We start from the raw sequence: 21,524 nt of genomic DNA on the forward strand, positions 1-21,524 counted from the left end.
AGAAGAGAATGTAAATTTTACTCCTAAACTTTGAAGTTGCTGGCATCAACCCGCAGACATTCCAATTAATGCCAAAAGTTCAAAAGGAAGACTTTTGATGATACTTTTCTTTTTACAGGACTATCTCTCTTGATATAATTTATTACATAACATGAAACATGAGGATAGAGAGCTCTTTTTTACAGTAAGTTGTGTGATTAAGGTGCTGTTCTATTGCTATAAGTAACTAGTTCATATTAATTAACTTTACTAAGCTATCTTTTTCCAACACTTACCTGTGACTATGATATATACTGACTCTTTACAGTGAAGCCCTCCTGTAGGATTTTGTTTGCATTCTTCTGTGTGTGTGTGTGTGTGTGTGTGTATGAAGAACTAGAAAAGAGAACCTTGTAAGCAAGAAACAGTCCAAGCATAAAATACTTGTTAGTATACAGGGAAGTCCATCCATTCAGGAAACACAAGGAATAATATGGTTGTAACAATTTTTCATTCTAATTGGGTAGCCCCAAATACTATATTTCTCTTTTTTTAAAGATGTTGTCTTTACTTCCTGGGTAATACATCTATTTAAAAACTTAATGAAACAACAGTGTATTTTCAAATAGAAAATATGTGTTGATATGACATTATCCTCAAATGGAAATGACACTAAGATTACCTGCAGAAAATTAACATTAAATGAAAATAAATTCCTAAGACTACTAATTGAAGTCAGCATATTCTTAAGTACATATTATATACATACAGAACCTGTTTTTTTTTTTTTAAGTTTTCAAAACAAGGATGTTTTCATTACAGTACTTTGGAAATTTCTGATGACTGCACAATGTAAGATTCTAATGACAAAAATCATTAGAACAGCATATGAAATAAATGATTTGAACCTGCCAAAAGGATTAGTTCAGTTCAGTTGGGTCCTCTGGATAATAACTATGACGCTAATTGCATAATTAGAGAAATAATGGATTCGATGGATTGTACATTACTTTTCTGTTTGTAGTTTGAGACCATTACTTTATCATTAGTTCAAAGACAAGGATGGCAGTGTTGCCATGGAAACAAAGCTAAAAACAATGAAAAAATTTTAATGCTTTTGAAAGTCAGCTATCATTTTAATTACAATCCTAAATACCCTTGTAGGGAATCCAAGTTTTCCCTTTGTGAGCGTCTTCCAAACATATAATATGTAGGTTTTCACCATGATTTCAATGTTCATCTATATCACATTATATAAATATATGGATATTTTTGAATGTGAAGGATAGGGTGTCAAGTTCAAGTGTGACTGGCTCTTACCTCCCCATTTAACTCTGAGAGAGGGATCTGAGTTTTGTTTAATCTACTTTTACTAATGCAACTTAATTGTGTAAGAAGTATCTGAAGCATATGAGTTATTGTACTTCACGCTGCTACTTTCAAGTATATTAGAATAATACTGACAACTACAGACAAGGAGTTAAACTTTGTCTCAGAAAAGTTCCTTCAAGAACTTTTTAAAGGATTAGACTTATTTGTAATTAGCCTACTGATGGCTGAAATAATTCCAAGTGATCCATGATACATTTGGTGGCCCAAACTTTAAACTATGCTAAATATTTCCTTTGTTAACATCTATTAGCTATTTTTCCTTTCCCTTTATATGATGCAACAGCAAACTTTCGCATGTCTTATGAACCAGTGGCAAGGAATGAGGTCGTATTAAGATTTTTTTTTTTGGTTGTTCTTTTTGAACATTACCGTTTAATTGGCATCATTTCCTAAAGAGGAAGGAGAATCTCAAAACACTGGTGAATCTGATGTTTTGAATAGTCATTGGTGCCAGAAAAAGATCATGAAGGACAAACAGGATGGGCAAATATCATTTTAAATTCTTTGTGACAGAAATACACACCCATATATAGTTCATCAGCTCCTTGTGAGCTGATACACCAAGAACAGTGGCTCCTCCCTCATTTCTTTTACTAAAACTGTATTTTTTTTTAATCATTAAAGCACAATCCCTCATCCCATTAGCGTGTGAAATGTACAGAGCAGTCAGCTGACCTTGAGTCAGTGCAATGTAGTAAGAGACCAGGCCAGTGGCATTGAGCTGTGTTTCAGACTTGCCCTAAGAGTACAGGGGAAAAGATGACGACCATCCTCTCCTGCAGCCCAGCGTCTGTTGGGCAGATATGGTTAACAGGATGCACTAAAAAATAAACATTTGCCTCTTAGAAGCTCATAAAAGTGTACTAGAAAAAAGTCTCTAACGTTGGATCCACACGGACTGCAGCCATTTACTTTTGGAACGGATAGAACAGAGAACCCTTCACGGAGCAGTGGATAAATAGAAAGAAATAGCCACTTCACATCTTTCAGTGTCGTATTGAAAAATGAAAAAAAGGCAACATATCATATTAGGAGTCCTTGTCACTGTCCACCCCTCCGTACATATCCGCGAGCTTTTTGAACCGAGGCCCCCAGTCACTAAGGTAATCGTAGTCTTGGTCTCCATCCGTGGTCACCGACTCGAGCGAGCTGAGCGAATCGGCCACCGAGCCGGCGCCCTCGTAGGCGTAGGTGGCCAGCGAGTCGTAGGGCGGGGCGGTGGGGTCCGTGTCGTTCTCCTTTAACCTTTGGTTAATGAAATCGCGGACGTCGGTGTTATCACGGGCTGCTGGAGTCCGTCGGGGTAGGAAAAGGGCTTCGGGCACAATGTCCCTGCGCAATTTGCTGTCCTCTATGGCTTCGGGATTTCTCAGGGTGCCGATATCAAAGGCCTGGGTGTCCTCCTCTCCACCTCCTTCGTCGTTGTAACTGACAATGTTGTCTCTGATGTCCTCTTTGGAAATGATCAAAGGTTCTTTTTTCCGCTGCCGCCTGAGAGCTGCGAACAACACCACTGTCACTGGAAGCAGAAACAAAACAGCAAGGGAAGGGAAAGTTAATTTGCCGCCCAATTAACATCAGGAAGAAACACAAAGTGAAGTTTTCAAAGTTCTCCACGAAACTACTCTTGCTTAAGGTTGCACTTGCCTCCGCACATGATCAAATCAGGGCCCTCCCCCACCCCCTCAACGGAGTAACTATATAATATTTGAAAGAAAGTTTTTAAGAATTTAACTAGAGGATAAAACACCTTCATGTTTTGTCAGTAGTTCCTTTTTGCTTTGAAATGGCAGATTAGTTTCAAGGTAAGGGGAAAAAAATAATAATAAAAAAGAGCTCAGCCGCAGTGAGAGTACTGCAAAAAGAGCGAAAATTATGCTGAACACCTGAAATGCTCTGAAACTGCTTATAAGCACAAGGCTGGCACCTTCGGGGATGTGTTGAAGGGTTTGCATAACTCCACTTCTAAAATAACTTTTGCACTGATGCCTTCTTTTTTTTTCCCCGAGAAAAGTGTAAAGTTCGTTTAAAGCCCAAAGTAGAGATGTGAATGTTTGCATACCTTTCTTACATATAAGCACAGATAATACCTGGAAAGACCCAGATACAATTCAGAAAGCCATTTTGAACTTAGATCAGCCAGTTTCAAGGGAACAGGTAATAATACTCGTGCCAGATTATTTGTGCTTAGGCTAAACAAAACAAACATTTCTGTGGGGACTTAAAACAGAAAATCTTTCAGAGTTTCACGTTCTGTAAGTTTGTTGACCGGAATGTTTGTTCTTTTGATTTTTCCTAATTCAAATTAGAGGCAAAGCAAGAACTGTATTTAAATAGCTCCCGATGTTTCTTCACAGCTGGTTGGGTAGCACACACCTGGCTACCTGTAAAGAGACACATCTACGAATGAACATATGGATGAGAAAGTAAAAACATAGTGACAGCTTAGAGCGAAAACAGTCATCTGGGGCAGAAAACGCATTGTTAACCTGGGTTTGTCCAGGGGAGATTAGTGCCAGTTGTATCTCTTTACTCTTTCATCCATAACATGGTCCAGTTTTTATGAGCCATGAAAACTGAATTATCACAATAACAATTACAGAATAATGGCCTTTGGTAGATGTGGATATCTACCTATATAATAATGGATATATGCACACCCAGGTGTCTATATATTTAACATTTCAGATGTCAATGATATTAATAATTGGTTACCTGTTGAGACAGTTCTATGTGTCAAGCACTGTGCTAAGTGCTTTACATTCGGAATCTAATTGAATTATCATAATAGGCTTGACAAAGTAGGTACCACCATTATAACTCCATTTTACATAAGAGGAAATTGTGGTTTAGAGATGTGATGTGTGCAAATAATTGAAATCCAGGTCAGACAGACTAAAAAGCTTGTGCACTTGATTACCATGCTTTGAAGCATGTTTGGGTTATAGACTATTTCACAAGGATATGCAGTTCTGCTGTTTTCAAGCATGTGGTTGTATAAATGCAAACACTCTCTTTTGCTGCCAGAGAGTATCCTGGTGCCTCATGTATCCCTTTCATTCATGGTACATATTTTTTGTTTGTTCAAGAAGTATTTATTTATTGCCAACTCTGTGCTAGGTAGAGTTCTAGACAGAAAAAAATTGATCAAGAGTCTTGTCTGGATAAGGTAGGCAGAGGTGGTGGTGGTGGTGGTGGTGGTGGATGGATGGAGACAGAAAAAAGCAATGTGTATAGTAAATAAGGAAATTATTAGAAGATGATAAGTGCAATATAAATAAGAAAAAGTAAGGCAGAGTAAGGAGGATGGGAAGGACTTCTGTATATGTTTGAGGGACTGCATATATTTTTGTGTGTGTATGGGGGGAGAGTGCATCATTAAGGAAGTAACATTTGAGCAAATAGATGAGGAGTTATCCAGGGCACTATCTGGGGGAGAGGCAGAGCTAGGAGCAAGGCCATGGCCTGGGGTGTGTTTGGAGAGTGTGAGGTGTAGGGTCGGTGGAGAAAGAGGAGGAGGAAGGGCCATGACATGTGGGGCTGTGGATGCTCCATATACCTCCGCTTTACCCTGGAGTCCAGGTGGTTGGAAAACTGCAGGGTTTTGGGTGGAAAGATGCTCTTCATCTACCTTTTTGTAAAAAAATTTTTATTTGGTTATGCCAGGGCTTAGTTGCAGCATGCGGGATCTTCAGTCTTCATTGTGGCATGGGGTATCTTTAGTTGCAGAATCTTTACTTGTGGCTTGCACACTCTTAGTTGCGGCATGTGGAGTCTAGTTCCCTGACCAGGGATTGAATCCTGGGTTCCCTGCATTGGGAGCATGGAGTCTTAGCCACTAGACCACCAAGGAGGTCCCTTGTGTCCAAGGAAATCTGTGAAAGTGAAAGTTGCTCAGTCGTGTTCAACTCTTTGCGACCCCATGGACCATACAGTCCATGGAATTCTCCAGGCCAGAATACTGGCGTGGATAGCCTTTTCCTTCTCCAGAGACTCTTCCCAACCCAGGGATCGAACCCAGGTCTCCTGCATTGCAGGTGGATTCTTTACCAGCTGAGCTACAAGGGAAACCCAAGAATACTGGAGTGGGTAGCTGATCCCTTCTCCAGCGGATCTTCCAACCCAGGAGTTGAATCGGGATTTCCTGCATTGCAGGCAGATTCTTTACCAGCTGAGCTATAGGGAAGCCCCTTAATCTATCTTTTATGCTAGTTTCCAGTGTGACACAGATTTGCAAAACAGAGGTCTGTAAGTAAGGCCAGTCTTTAGAATAGAGAATAGAATCAAGCTAAATGTCTCTCAGAGAAATAAATTCTGACGGACACAGGTTCATCCCATCATTTAAGGCAAGATAGCAGGCACTTATCACTTCCTAATTGTTCCCTAGCTTAAGTTACCTGTATCTTGTCTTTTAGTCCTATGCACACCTGAAAGCGCAATTGTCTAGAAGACAGAGGGCATGTTCAGTAATTCAAAGGCATCTGTGCACTGCCTAATTCTCCTACTGCTACAACTGCCTGTCTTTTCTTACTGGCCCAATGTACATCTAACAGAATTTCTTGAGAGCATAATCATCTAAAAGGAAGGTCTTTTTTTCAAAGCTAACTTTTATAAATTGAAAGTGTGAGTTCTAAGCACTTGGAATAAAAACACTCTGAGAAAGTAATATGCTGTCTTCCCAGTAACTGACCCTTTCCTTTTCTCTACCCGCTTGAGGCCAGAGGACCACAGTGAAATTTTGGGGCTGGAGTACTTGGACCAATTTGTGTTCAAATCCCGTCATAAAACTAGAAGGTAGCCAGGTATCTAAGATAAGCAGATCTAGATTCAATTAAACAATCTGACCTTTCTAAGTCAGTTTTTTCTCTGTAAAAGAGAAGCAATAACACGGTGCCCAATGTGAAAGTTATGCCAACTTGAAAGCACCAAAGAGGCACAAGATGTAGTAGTTGTTTTTACTGTTGCTTTATTGACAAAAACAACAGATGCCACACGATCCACTTTCTTGATGGCAGATTTCCTCCTATGTCAACGCCGCTTTCTTCCTCTTACAGACTCCCAGATTTGTTCAATCATCTCATTTTTAGTTCAAGCTCTCTTTCAGCGTGGAAGTTGCACTGCATTCTGTAAGCTTGTAAAGAAAGTAGGGTACAGTGTGGAAGCACCAGGGCTTGGGGGGCAAAAACCTGGGTTTGGAACTTTGTTCTATCACCTGTTAGCTGTGTGACTTGGCTTCACATCCTGGAACCTCAGCTTTCATATGTAAGATGCAGATAAATATAGACCAGAGAGTTCTGAGGATTGAGTGAGAAAAATGTTTGTAAAGCCTCCTGTCCCGTATCTAGCCCATGATGTGAGTCTAATAAAGGTTAAATCCCATTTTCTCCTTTTTAATTAGGTACAGAATTACAAAGGGACTAGACAAGATGTGGGAAACACAGAGGCAAATTAGGAGTAATGAGGAGATGGCAAATTCATTGGAGGAAGGAGATGAAAAGAGAGGTCATAGGGAGCTGGTTAGAAGGAAAATAAGAGGGTGGAGAAAGTGGATAGATGATGAGAGAAGGGAAGTATGACCTCTGTGAGATGAAGACTGGTTCTTTCTTCATAGACCAGGGATCCATGGAATTCTATTTGATACAGTCTCCAGACTAGCCCTCCTAAAAATACCTGCTTTTACCAGGGGAGATGGTGGGGGTAAGGGATAGTTAGGGAGTTTGATATCGACATGTACACACTGGTATATTTAAAATGGATAACCAACAAGGACCTGTATAACACAGGGAACTCTGCTCAATGTTATGTGGCAGCCTGGATGGGAGGGGATTTTGAGGGAGAATGGGTATGTGTATAGCTAAGTCCCTTTGCTGTTCCCCTGAAACTATCACAACATTGTTAATCAGTGATACCCCAATACAAAATAAAAAGTAAAACTAAAAAGTGAAAATAAATGAATAAAAAAACCTCTTTTTCTTTTAAACCAAAAAAGAATATTTGTATCTTTCTTTTGTAAAACAATATTTACAGACTCACACCATTAGAACACTGTTTTGTCTTTGCATACTGTCAGTTTTTATTTATCCTCATATCTTAAAATATTCCTCCAACTCTTAGTTGATGAAGAGAATCACAGTTCTGTAGCCAGGTTTCAAGGCTCTGTGATAATTAGCAGAGTCAAACTGGGATATGAAACTCTTGAGCAGGGATCCCTAGGCTTTCTCTTCTTGGAGAAATGGAAGTCTTCCTTCCTTCTTCTCAAAGTCACTACACTGTCATTTAAAAAAAAATGATTCCCTGGTCTGCTTCTGTGAAATCCAGGTTAACTCTGACTTACTTGCCCCCCTCCCCGGCCCCGCCCCAGCCCCCCCATGGTGTAGGCAAGTTTTACAAATTTTAACTTTTATTTTTTGAAGGGGTGTAATAGCTAATATCTGATCTCTTACTTCATAACAATCAAGGGACTTTTGAGTATTCTGAGCTCAACCTGTGTGCTTAATTAGTTGGTTGGGAATAAAAATGTTTCCTTCAAATCACTGTTAGACGTTTGATTACATTCATTTCTTTTAGACCCCAGATTTATTTCCTTACTCACAGAAGTTATTTATTGAGAGTCTGAGAAATAATAGACATTGTGTATGTGGTAATCAGAAAGCAATGCTAAGAAGATAGTTATTCAAGTGGGTAGATCCAAGTAAGTTTGCTGAGTTCAAGAAAATTCACCACTATTTATTTTCCTGTATGAGAGAAAAAAAGTCATTGCATTTCTCTTTCCAGTTTCTCATTGGTCTTTAAACTTTACCTTGATGGAAATGGCTTTCATCATATACACTCCACGCCCAACAACTTTTGTTCTTTGAAAACTGAATGTTCACCAGGTTAAATATTAAAAAACAAATGAAATGGAAAGGGCATATTTATATATTGCCCTCAAATCCCCCTGCAACTCATTCCCAGCCTGATAGACAAGAGATCTTTTGGTGGAACGACTGCCTCAGTGGGGAAAGACATGGGCAAGTTTCACAACTGTTCATTCTCCAAAGCCACTTTTCAAGCAAAGACTAGTTCATGGGTGAACACACATAAGATTCCCAGCACATAACTCTACTCACCTAGATCAGGCTGTATGCCTTAATGGGGGAGGCGGATAAATCTAGAGAGCCACAGTAACAGTGTGTGCCCCTCAGCATGGGGAGATAGGATGCAGGGAGAAGCAGTTTACCTAGTAGGGTCACGATGCACAGAAGGATGGCAATCAGAGCCCCCGTGCTCAGTCCCGTGGGGTGGACGAGGGCCTCCGCATGGCAGGACTGCATGTTCCCTTGGTGGTCACATGCACAGACCCGGACAGTCACTGTCCCAGTGCTGCTTTGGACTGGGTAGTCGTTGTCTGATATGACCACAGGCAGGAGATAGATGCTCATCTCGTGTCTGTTATAGCCATTTTTCCGAGTAAAGATTCCCGCCGTGTTGTCTGGAACCGGAAAGCAAAGTGGTGAATGGAAGTGGAAATCATGTTATGTATGGGATCAATTCTGATGAGACTAGATAGATATAAATACAGACATAAATATATAGGTAGACAGGCAGCTTGGGCTCATTTACCTTTGTTGTCTTGAATGGTAAAGTTTGAGCCACTGGCTGCTTCGGGGGCCAAAGAGAACGAGAATTGGTGCCCGCTGTAAGGGTCATCCTTGTCAATGGCGCGTAGGGTCTGAATCAACTAAAATCAAAACCATAAAGCTGTCATCAAGTTTTACTCACTCAAAAGAGTTTCTTACAGCTTTGCAGTAAATTGCTAATTCAACGATATCTAATTTTAATTTTAAAATGATAGCCTCTAGAAAACTTACAATGAATCTACCCTATGCAGAGAACTGATTGGCTGGAAATAGAGCAAGGGACAGCCCTACAACAGTATTTTTTGCAGCAAATCTAAATTCTTCTGTTGAAACCAGTAGTACCCTCTTCCTTGTGACAACCAGAAATGTCCCCAGATATTGCCAAATGTCCCTGGTGGGGGTGGCGGGGGGCAGGGGGGTGCGGGGCAAAATCACCTGGGTTGAGAAACATAGCCCTAGAGTGATAACAAGCTTAAAATATCACAGTGATTTATGACAACATTGCAACTTAAGTAAAGGGAGGCACTCTTTGGACAGCTTGCTTAGAAATGCAAGCTTGGCATACACAACTTGCTAAAGAGCTAGTTTGAGTATAAAACCCACAACTTTGGAGTCCCATTTTAACATGTATTTTAACAGTGCACTTCTATTTTGACAAACTAACATAATTTTTATATCACTGGCAGAAAAGACTGATTTCAGGTGGGGACAAATGTGTAAAACAGTAAAACATTCATGAATTTGTATTACTTGTACAGATGGGCAATGTAAATAAGTGAAACGATGAATTATAGGCAATTGTAAAATATGTTCTAGCTAGTACTTTTCAGTATATATGGTAATTAAAAATATCTTCTCACCAATAAAGATTTTTCCAATAAAGCAGTGACTGATATATTTTCATGAAAACTTAAGACTAATTTGGGATCAGCATCAGTCTGTGAGACTAACGAACTTCCTGTTTTTTAAAAACTGTTTGTTCTCTTATGCAAGTTAAACATTCATCATGGTTCTTATTTATAGTATTAATTTTGTTGGCATTTATTTCATAGATAATTCAAAACTTGCCCTCAGCTCTGTGTATCATCTGAATTATTAGAAGATCTAAATTTGTCTGAGTTAATTAATTTGCTTTCTTATGAAACTCACCTGATCTGCTTTTGCTTTTTCACAGACAAAGGTTTCATAGAATTCAGCAAATTCTGGGGGGTTGTCATTGACATCTAGGACTTTAATATATAGAGGTACTCGGCTGCTCTGCTTTGGATTATCTGCAAAATGCCCAAAAGAAAGGAACAGGCATTTATATGTTAATGGGTGATCCCCTTTAGATGATGGTTACTCACTCCTTTTTCATTCATATATAGTTTCCCCAAGGCTCCTATGAGTACCACAGGGCATTATGTATCATCATAGTCACAAAAAAGTAGAATTCAATTCTTTGGTACTTCCGGACTAGGATACACCTGAAGGAAATATATAGGGGACAAAGCTACCTTTACGTAAAGGCTGTGTGTACTGTGCTTAGTCACTTAGTTGTATATGACTCTCTCTGACCCCATGGACTGGAGCCCACCAGGCTCCTCTGTCCATGGGGATTCTCCAGGCAAGAGTATTGGAGCGGGTTACCATGCCTTCCTCCAGGGGATCTTCCCAACCCAGGGATTGAACCCAGATCTCCCACATTGCAGGTGAGATCTGAGCCCCCAGGCAAGCCCCAAAATACTGGAGTGGGTAGCCTATTCCTTCTCCAGGGGATCTTCCCAACCCAGGAATCAAACTGGATTCTCCTACATTGCAGGCAGTTTCTTTATCAGTTGGGCTACCGGGGAAGCCCATACAGTGCAACCATATAATAAATCCCAGATTAACACAAAATAAAGAAGAGCTATCCAGAAAAGGAATTTTAGAGGCAAATTTTAAAGGAAGCGAAGCCAGGGAAGTAGACTTTTCTGTGGACAGAAGGAAAAAAGAATGGGGCAGTAATGATTGTGAAGGGTCTTAGTTTTTTAGCTTCAGAGCTAGACATTGTGCTAAGCATTTTGTTATATTATTTTATTTAATCCTTATAAACTTCTGAGATAGATATAATTATTGCCCCCATATTATAGATGAGGAAACTCATTATATTATAGATGAGGCATGGAGGAGTTAGGTAATTTGTCCACATTCACAGAGAAATTAATAGTAAAGAGTGGATCCTAGATTCAAACTTGGGTCTGTCTGACCACAAATCTGAGGCTGTTCATCTCATAATGAAAGAGCTTAATCAGTGTTTGAAGACCTGCAGTAAATGGAGTGTTTTGGCTGTCATTTCTGATAATCTCCTGGGAAGTATGGAAGATAGATTCCTGTTCTAAGAATCAGGGGCTGGAGTCTCTCACCTCAGGTTTCTTCATTCATTCACTCATATGTCTATTTGTTTGTTCTCATCATAAATATTTAGTGAGCATCTAATACTAACTTGTGCCAGCCACTATTTGGGGTGCTGGGACACATTGGGACTATAACAAAGATCCTGCTTCCCGGAGCTTTGTTCTAAAGGAGGAAGGCAAACCGTAAACACATAAATATATAATGTGCCAGATGGCAAATGCTATGGAGAAATTAAACAGGTAAAACGGACTGGAGAGAGACGGAGATGCAGCTTTGTGTGGGATGACAAGGACTGGCTTCTCTGATGAGATGCCATTTGCATAGAGACATGAATGAAGAGATGGATTAAGCCATGTGAGTGTTTCTGGCTCTCGAGGTCAAGGAAATGGCAAGTACAGTGGCCTGGAGTGAGAGAGAGAGCTGGCTTAATACAAGCTCTTGACTCTTGGCATAAAAGGTACTGAAAAAGTTTGGACAATAAGATTCTTAGCTTCCTTTGCATCTAAAATTTTGCTCACATTTATTCTTCCAAAGTCAGAGCTTCAAAGGTGAGTTTTAAAAGGTCTTTATCACTAGGACTTTCAAATATATCATAGAAACAGTAAATATTAAAAACAAATTTTTAGGTGCAAAGCTTAAAACATACTTAAGATGACTACCTCAGTAAAAAAATAAAATCTCATGTTATAAAAATGATCCTTTTCAAGTGGTAAATAATTTTGTAATTTTAACGCTCTAAGTATGCTCTGTCATTGGTATCCACAGTAGTCCCTCCACATAAATCCTGAAGATCAAATCCTGAAGATCTTACCTAGCAAATATATAATGAGAAATTCGTACCACTACACAAAAGCAGTGTTTCATTTTGTCCATATTGGTTATTTATTATTCTACTCAATATCGTTCAGCCACTTCAAATCTCATGAGTTATACTGACAAAGAGTATTATTGTATTGAACCATTTGATATGGACTATTTTACACTAGATACCTGTGCTAAAATCATTTGAACTTCTAAAATCAAAAACTAAAAAGTGAGCTATAACTTAGAAGCCTATTTTTAAACATTTAAATGCTATTTAAAAAATCCTCTTTCTTTCATTTACTTAAGTCTACACATTGTGTTTATATTACACAGGTTTCACTGTGTATAATTATTTTATTTGAAGTATTCCTTTGGCAGTGTTTTTATTTGCCTTACATTTAATGGAGACTGCAATAAAATTCATTCTAAATACTCTATGGATTACTTGGTGGTTAGTATCGCTCACTTTGGTGTTCCATGGAAAAGTCAAACTTAATATCTCTTAATTCTGTAACAGGGCTTCCCTGATAGCTCAGCTGGTAAAGAATCCACCTGCAATTCAGGAGATCCCGGTTCGATTCCTGGGTTGGGAAGATCCCCTGGAGAAGGGAAAGGGTACTCACTCCACTATTCTGGCCTGGAGAATTCCATGGACAGTAGAGTCCATGGGGTCACAAAGAGTCAGACACGACTGAGCGACTCAAAAAAAAAAAATTCTGTAACAATTTTGAGACAGGCATTCTACAGAAAGCTAAAGGGCGAATAGCCAAAAGATTTCTATACTGAGTCCTCCTTGATAAACAAATATTAATAAATATTGTGTTGGATATATATTAATTGATGAAGTGCAATGAAAGCTTATATATAGCAATTCTTTTTAAAAATGCACATAGTGAGAGCTGACAGAAGGTTTACAAATATTTGTTGTCTAAATTCATCATTTTCTTTCTTCTCATATAATTATGTCGCTAAAATAATACTGGTTATGTTGCTGAAATTAAAAGAACTATTTCTAAGCAATGCCTACATTTTAGGTTCTACTTGATCCCCATTCCCCCACTACTGCCACACACATACAGTGTCTAACTGGGAGCCCATTTCTTTCAGTAGCTTGTGTGACACTCTGATTTACAAGCATTTTGGAATCAAATCCAACATGTACCAATTCAAACTAGACTGAGAGATGCATTCCCGTTTTATTGTTCCCAAACTGCAGAACTTCCACAGTTGCTTCTGCATTTATGACTGAATCAACACGTGTTTAGAAGAAGCATTTAGTACAAATCATTACAGAGCTCTTTCATTCAATATGTATTGAGCAGGATCATCAATACACAGTGATGAGTTTCAGCCATGCTTCACTAGCCCTTGCTGAGATGCTCTCTGTCAATCAGGGATGGAAGTGGCAAAAGGGTGGACTTACTGATCTCTGTTGCTATCACTGTAATGTTGTGCCACAGTAGTGTTTCTCGGTCAAGAAGTTTCGATGTAAAGATTGAACCATTTCCAGAATCGATGTTGAATATTCTGTCCATATCTGTGTGTCGATCAACAGAATACCTGAAAATGCAGAGTAGAATTTAGGAAGGTTTTCTATTTGTTATTTTTACATCTTAAAAACTATTCCAGAATATTGGTTACATGAAATTTTTTCTACCTTTAGCGCATATTTGAAAATCTGTAACTTAACATTGATGCTTGAACTATGGTGTTGGAGAAGGCTCTTGAGTGCCCCTTGGACTGCAAGGAGATCCAACTAGTCCATCCTAAAGGAAATCAGTCCTTAATATTCATTGGAAGGACTGATGCTGAAGCTGAAACTCCAATACTTTGGCCATGTAATGCGAAGAACTGACTCACTGGAAAAGACCCTGATGCTGGGAAAGATTGAAGGAGGGAGGAGAAGGGGACGACAGAGGATGAGATGGTTGGATGGCATCACCAACTCGATGGACATGAGTTTGAGCAAGCTCCAGGAGTTGGTGATGGACAAGGAAGCCTGGTGTGCTGCAGTCCATGGAATCACAAAGAGTTGGACACAACTGAGTGACTGAACTGAACTGAACTGAACATTAAGCAAGATATTCTGAGAAATTATTGCTTTACAGTTGAGGTCGTAATAGAACCCACTAGACAAGTTGTATGATTTTTGAGTATCATCACCAATTTTTTTAAAATGTAATTTGGATTGAGTTTATATACTAATTGTTATGTTTTAACTTTTTAGATCTTTAGAATTTTAAAATGTGTGTGTGTGCATAAGTAGGATTATTGGTTATTTTTCTATTACTCATTTTTATTTTAAAAATCATTTTGTTGAAAAAGCAAAAGGTGGTAAATGTGGCTAAGGTTAGTGAGGCTGGAGAGGTAGGAGATAGGCTTGGAAAGAGATTCATAGTTGGGACTGTAGAGGGATGGGCTGGCCATGCGGAGGAGTTGGAGTTTATTTGAACTTGATGTAGATCTTCCAATGGATTTTATGCAGAGGAGTGTCACTGTCCAACTCATGCTTAATAAAGATCACTGGCTGGATTAGGAGAATGGTTGGATGGTGATATTACAAACGATAGGAGTGAAGAACAGGATTTGGGGAAGATCAATTTTGATATGTCGAGGCCGAGGTGCCTTAGGAAAGTCCAGGAAGCTCAAGATAAACATTTGGACTAACAATCTGGATTTTCGAGTCAATTGTCTAAGAAGAGAAGAGGGAAAAATGCGAGGAACTGAGTTGCTTACAGGATGAACAGGAACAGAGACCCACAGGGACTAGAACACTGCCTAGAGCAGAGTAAGAATTTGATACATATTTAAAAAGGAGGCTTTGGAGAATTCAAGGAAAACCAAGAGGTGTTTTAGAAACCAAAAAGGGACAAAGTCTTCAACACTGAATGAAATTCATGGAAGGCAAGTAGACTTTGAGAAATGCTATCTTCTTTATAAATTTATCACTAGTTTCTGGAATAGCCATAAGTAAGAGGAAAATATGTAATACACCCTGTTTTATAGAGGATTCCTAAAGAGAAAACTCAGAAGAAAGTTGATAGGTGAAGGTTATTAGGAACAAAAAAGTTGCTCATTTCAGCTGCATTCTCAAAATGTACATCATGATAGGAGATTTTAAAATGTCAGCTCAATAGAAATATATTTTAAGTAAATGTCTTACCTAGTCATACATGTGTGGAATTACACATTTAAAAAAAAACTTGTCACTAACTTGCAAATAGTGTACTATATTCTAAGATTCTATTTCAATTATTTTGTTTTAAAGTACTTCTGTTGACTTATAATAAACAATATATGTTATCTTAATAAAATCTCTTTTTATCATCTAGCAGACGTCTAAAAAATAGATATTCAATTATTGTAGGGTATTTAAACCCGATTTTAAAGAGAATTAATTAAGTTCACAATGAATACATATATATCAACCTGGAATTTTAGTTTCAGTTTATATAAATCTAGTGTTTTATTGTCAAAAGTATTGAAACAGATAAAAGAGCTATTGTTTTGTCATTTATGTCATGAATCAACATTTATTAAGAATTTAACCAATTGTATTGAACTTGTTTGATCACCTTTCTTCATTTTTAATTTGAGGATGATAAATACTTATAGGACATGATTACCAAAAAGGAAATCTCAGTATTCATAGCCTTTGTAAAGAATTTAATAATTTTCTACAAATGTATATTTTTCTTTCATGAAAAATGTCAAGCTTAAGACATGCTGCTTATTGCTTTTATAAGCTATAACAATTATACACAGCAGTAATCTTTTCTTGTTCTTTGACTCTTTCCTTCCCGCTATGGTTTTAAGTTTTAAAAGTACTCATATTTTCCAATCAAGCTTTGAAATAAAGGGTGAGGAATTTTTAGTTGAAGGTGGCTTTTCATTTTATTTATTTACTTGTTTAATGTTTTTGGCCATGAGTGTTGCATGCAAGATCTTAGTTCCCCAACCAGGGATCAAACCCATGACCCCTTCAGTAGAAGTATGGAGTCTTAACCACTGAACTGCCAGGGAAGTCCTAAAGGTGGCTTTTGATTTTAAAGAGAGAGGACAATTTAGGAAATATAATAATTCTATATTAGTTTCTTTCCTTGATTGGGGGATTTAAAATCATTAGAAGACCTAAAATGTCTACATTGTTTAGGAAAGATGTCTCACTTGAGGCACACAAAGCCTCATTTATTTGCTGTTTTTCTTTCCAAAGTAATTTCTACTTATATCCAGAAATTTACTGTCAGTCACATTAATTGTAATAATAATTGATAAGGAAAATGGTAATCAATTCATCATGATTAAAATGGATCATTCTGCTCGGTATCTCCTTTTTTCCCCTCAAACTTTATTGTATTCTGTGATTCAGTAATTTGTCTTCTCATGTATCCTGAAGGGAGCTTTGTGGGTCAGGAAAAGACAATGTATTTGCATGTAAAATTTTCATAATAAGTATTCAGAGTGACATTTCATAAGACTTCCATGTAAATCAAAGGACACTTGTGGCATAAAGTAGTTGAAAGAAAATTATTTTATGTGACTAAAGAAGTAAAGATTTGTGCTAAAATAATGATAAATTAATGCTTGGGGAAGAATTCTCTAGTATTAATTATACACTTAAGATGGCATCTAACACTTAATTGTTCTATATTTATGTCTTGAATAACCAAAAACTATATGTGGTTGTACTTTCTAAATATAAGAATCAGTTATAATTCTCCTATAAAAGAAACCACTGGAACATACATCTATGTACCAATGTATCTATGTATGTTTTTATCTTTATGTCTATACATGAAATCCATATGTACCAAAGAAAGACTGGCAGAAAAAATTTTAAAATTAGTTGACAGCCAACCTAGCTTCTGACAAGCTAACTACTTCCTATGATAAAACAAAATAAATACGATGGGTAAAAGTGGTATGTGGTATAAAAGTAAAACAGATATAAAAATGCAGCCTAAATTCCCAGAAGACATTATCTCTTTCATTAGAAATATTTTGACCGATCAAAGAGGTAATCAAAGTTCGTATTTATAAATTTCAAGCATTAGCACATTTAAATTGGTCTTGATATTGACTTGCTAAGATTGTTTTCTTATGCAATATACAAACTTCGAGTAAAAGCACGTTGTGAAAGTACTTAAAGTTATTCATGTTGTATAAGCAAAGGCCATCATTTAAATTCCTTGTTGCCTGTGTGCTACGTGCTTCATACTAGGTCGCTTCTCTTGTGTCCCACTCCTTGAGACCCCATGGACTGTAGCCCTCCAGGCTCCTCTGATCATGGGATTCTCCAGGCAAGAATACTGGAGTGGGTCGCCATGCCCTCCTCCAGATCTTCTGGACCCAGCAATCGAACCCATGTCTGGTACGTCTCCTGCATTGGCGGGTGGGTTATTTACCATGAGTGCCCCCTGGGAAGCCCATTTTCCTTATTAATAATGTTAAATGTATATGGCAGAACCCTTGACCCATGGATCTCTCATGTGGCCACTCTGGGTTGCCTGTCACGCAATTCAAGGAGATATTCCAGTAGAATGATAAAACAGCAAAGTCTCTTTCCCCAGAGATTTAAAATTATTCTCTGAAAATAAGCCAGGCATTTCTGTGTTTTAGATGTGGGACTTGCCATGAGGTTTCATTTGAACAAAGGACTCAATGGCTGAAAAGTTAGGAAACAATTGCCTTAGAACCTCAGTCTTTCATCTGCAAAAAAAATATTCTTCACGCAACAACCAATGTGATCCTTTTAGAGAGTAGTTTTGGATTAGTTAACTCTGCTCAAAGCTTGCCAGTGGCTTCTTACCTCAATCAGAATAAAATCCAGTGGTTACAAGGACCCACAAATCCCAGTAGGACCTGCCTTGCTTACCACCTACCGAACCTCTCTGTTGCCTGATGCTTGATACCGTAACTTCTCTTCGTCTGCGACTGCTCTCAGCTTGGCCGGCCTCTCCTCCCATATGCCAGGCAAGCTCTGATATCAGGTCGTCCCCTTGCTTTTCCCTCTTCTTGGCACCTTCTTTCCCCAGATATCAATGTGGTTCATCCCTTCATTTCATTCAAATCTTTACTCAAATGATTTCCAACAAGGCCAGGCCTGACTGCACTATCTAAGACAATATCCAGATGCTTTTGAGTTCTTTCTTTCCTCTGGCTGTGCCACACAGCATGGGGGATCTTAGCTTCCTGACCAGGGATTGAACCCAAGCCCACTGCATTGGAAGTGTGAAGTCTTAACCACTGGACCGCCAGGGAAGTCCCACCCTTTGTCTTCTCCATCTTATTTCGCTGCTTACACTTTGGTGTCACTTGACACATCACAGGGCTTCCCTGGTGGCTCAGACAGTAAAGAATCTGCCTGCAATTCAAGAGACCCAGGTTCAGTCCTTGGGTCGGGGAGATCCCCCGGAGAAGAGAATGGCAACCCACTCCAGTGTTCTTGCCTTGAGAATTCCAGAGACAGAGGAGCCTGACGGGCTACAGTTGGACACAACTGAGCAACTAACACGCCCACATATTCATTGTTTGCTCATTTCTGTCATCCCCATTTAGAACGCAAGCTCCCTGCATTCAGGACTGGGTACTGTTCTCACTCATATCCCCAGCGCCTAGCAACAGGCCTGGTACATGGCAAGTGCCCTGAGCAGAGATTTTTGGACTCACTGGCATAATTTCTCAGTCTGCTTACTTTCTTCATGGGGTGTAATTGACACAATAATATTCTGGTTTAGCACTTTTCTCAGCGAGTCAACTAAGCTATGGGTAAAGGCTTGAAGCTGTGGACTCCAGTGCTTTTGTGATAAGATTCTAGCATACTTAAGCAATGATGGTCTCAAAGAGCCATGAGGCTTTCTTACAACGTAATTTACAGTGAAGGTGTACAGGGAAAATAGAGCTTGCTTACTTGGTATATATTTGGACTCAACTCTATTAATTTCCCCATGATTTCCCAGACATATATCATGAAACTGTGCTTGTTTTTATCCATGTCTGCAAAAGAAAAAAATTATGCATCCAAATGGAGCATAATTCTGCCTGTAAGTGTTATATGGTAGGTTCTTCCACACTTGAAAAACAGACTTTCAAGCCCAGTGCCTTGTTTGTTAAAAGTACTTCCTCCGCCAGCTTCGACAAATCTAAGACCTGAAAAGAAATCCCAGCCCATTCAACTGCATTACCTTGTACCACTCCCATGTAAGCAATAAACTCCTTATAGCTCATTTTATGTCTTCCCCCCAAATTAAAAAAATAATTTTGGGGGCTGACTGAAGGCATACAGGATCTTAGTTTCCTAACCAGAAATTGAACCCATTCCCTCTGCAGTGGGAGGGCAGAATCTTAGCCACTGAACCACCAGAGAAATCCCCAAATGTTGAGTTTTTAAGGTTTATTTAGTTGCTAAAATAATATTTTATATTGCACAAGAAGTGTAAAGGTAGTAGAAGTAAAGTAATATTTTAAGGAAGATACAACTAATTGGAAAAAAGGATTCATCTTTTCCAATTTAGAAGAAAATATTTGAATTTAAATCAACAAACTTATGGAAGAGACATGTCACAGAAGTGTGCTTACTTGACAGGGTTCCTGGCAGCATCTGGGTCTTGGGCTGTGACCGAGCCTATTGTCGTATTTATCTGAGCATCTTCTCTTATTTGCAGGATGTAGGCCAGTTTGCTGAAGACAGGGGGCTCATCTACATCTTCCACCATAATTCTCACCGTGGCTGAGTCTTTGAATGGACCCAGGTAGAGAAAGCGGGATTCTACGTGAGGATTGGAGGCTTCCACTTTAAGGGTGTACACTTTCTTCTTTTCAAAGTCCAAGAGCTTGTGGGAAGTGAGGGGAGGAAGAAATGACATATTTAAAGCAGTCAAGACACAGAAAGTCAAGACATGAGCCATTTTTAATGCAAACCACTGACAAATGAATGTGATCATATTGCTTTGAGACATTACTACACAGCATAATGTTCATGGGAGTTCAGATGCCACACAATCCTGATGAAATTGTGGGCAGAAGTCATGCACCAGGAATGAAAGTTTATGATGGGCAGGAGAGGGCACTAGAAGCAGGAGAGAACCTAAACAGGCCCCTTTTATAAAAGTCGTTATATTTGACTATCAGGAGCCACACCAGGGGCAGGTTGGCAAATATGTGGTAGATAGAGCATTCTGTGTCAGATGTTGTCACATTTGGCTTTAACTGAACAGTCACTGAGTGTTTAAAATTTGTCAGAGAACTTCCCTGGTGGTCCAGTGGTTAAGACTCTGTGCTTCCAATGTAGGGGGCATGGGTTCAGTCCCTGGTGGAGGAACTAAGATCATAGCTAGGATGGAGCGTCGCTGGTTTGCAGCCTAATTTCCTATTCCTTGTTCAGATAAAATAAAATTTGTTTTTTGTTTTTTGTTTTTGTTTTTGGCATGAGGTGTTAAAATATTCCAAGTGATATCCAGATAAGGGCATCTGGCTAATTATTTGCCAAGGAAAGTAATGATCATTGTTGTCAGAGGTCTGTAGGAGAAGTATCTCTGCTTCTGGAGACATAGTGAACCCAAATGCTTATTGCTGACTTTTAGTTTTAGATGATAATATGACAAGGCTCACTAGAAACACAATTAATCAAGATGTTAGTGAATGTGATTTAGTTGGCTAGGCAAAATTTCAGCATGAATCTGATAAGGCACCAAGAAAATTAAAAAGGTTAATGCACACTAATGGGCTTCCTAATTATATTATAGTATAAAACATTGATCTGAATGTCACTGAAACATGTTTTATTGTGTTTCCAGATATTAAGACATACAATCCAAAGCTTAAGAGGAAAATTTTTCTTCTTATTTACGTCCACCTATGCTTATATTTACCAGCAAATAAAACATTACACCAAAGGAGAGAGAAAATATGACACGATACATGATAAAAGTGAACTCATTAAACACAGTAACCAAAATTAATATTATTTTTAGCTTTGAAGCACACAGTTTATTGATTTTTAATTTTTGCCATATTTTAGTACACTGCTCCATGACAGTTTTGGGGGTAAATAAGTACATAGGGGACAAATAAGAATTCAGAACATAAAGTTTTTGTGTGCGTGTTCCAAAGTAGTGATTAACTATGTAAGAGAAAAATAGAAATTCAGAATATAAAATCTTAATTACTGCATTTCAAAAAGTAGCTAAAGAGCTTGCAGGAAATTTTGTTACTTTATTTTTGTGGTCTTTCTATATCTTCTCTCTCTAATTCAAACCATCTTTGTCACTGCTTGTATTACTCCTTTCCTTCACATCATGTAGTGGAATTTGTAGTTATATGTGTTTCTTTGTTCATTTGCTTTCTTGTCCATAA

General features: G+C 38.5%; 1 protein-coding gene across 2 annotated transcripts in view; it reads right to left on the reverse strand.

Annotated features, from left to right (window-relative positions):
* Nucleotides 1-1,851: 1,851 nt before the first annotated feature.
* CDH6 (cadherin 6) overlaps nt 1,852-21,524 on the reverse strand; it is a 137,066-nt gene continuing 117,393 nt past the window's right edge. For both annotated transcript variants that reach the window (XM_061129293.1, XM_061129294.1), the window contains exons 7-12: nt 19,749-20,002; nt 13,594-13,730; nt 10,140-10,261; nt 8,974-9,091; nt 8,591-8,842; nt 1,852-2,890 (exon numbers count right to left, since the gene is read on the reverse strand). In XM_061129293.1, the coding sequence (XP_060985276.1) occupies nt 2,400-2,890; nt 8,591-8,842; nt 8,974-9,091; nt 10,140-10,261; nt 13,594-13,730; nt 19,749-20,002 (1,374 nt within the window). In that variant the 3' untranslated portion in view covers nt 1,852-2,399. The remainder of the gene's footprint in view (nt 2,891-8,590; nt 8,843-8,973; nt 9,092-10,139; nt 10,262-13,593; nt 13,731-19,748; nt 20,003-21,524) is intronic.

This window comes from Dama dama, chromosome 25, assembly GCF_033118175.1.
Source record: "Dama dama isolate Ldn47 chromosome 25, ASM3311817v1, whole genome shotgun sequence".
In the NCBI taxonomy this organism is placed as follows: Eukaryota; Metazoa; Chordata; class Mammalia; order Artiodactyla; family Cervidae; genus Dama; species Dama dama.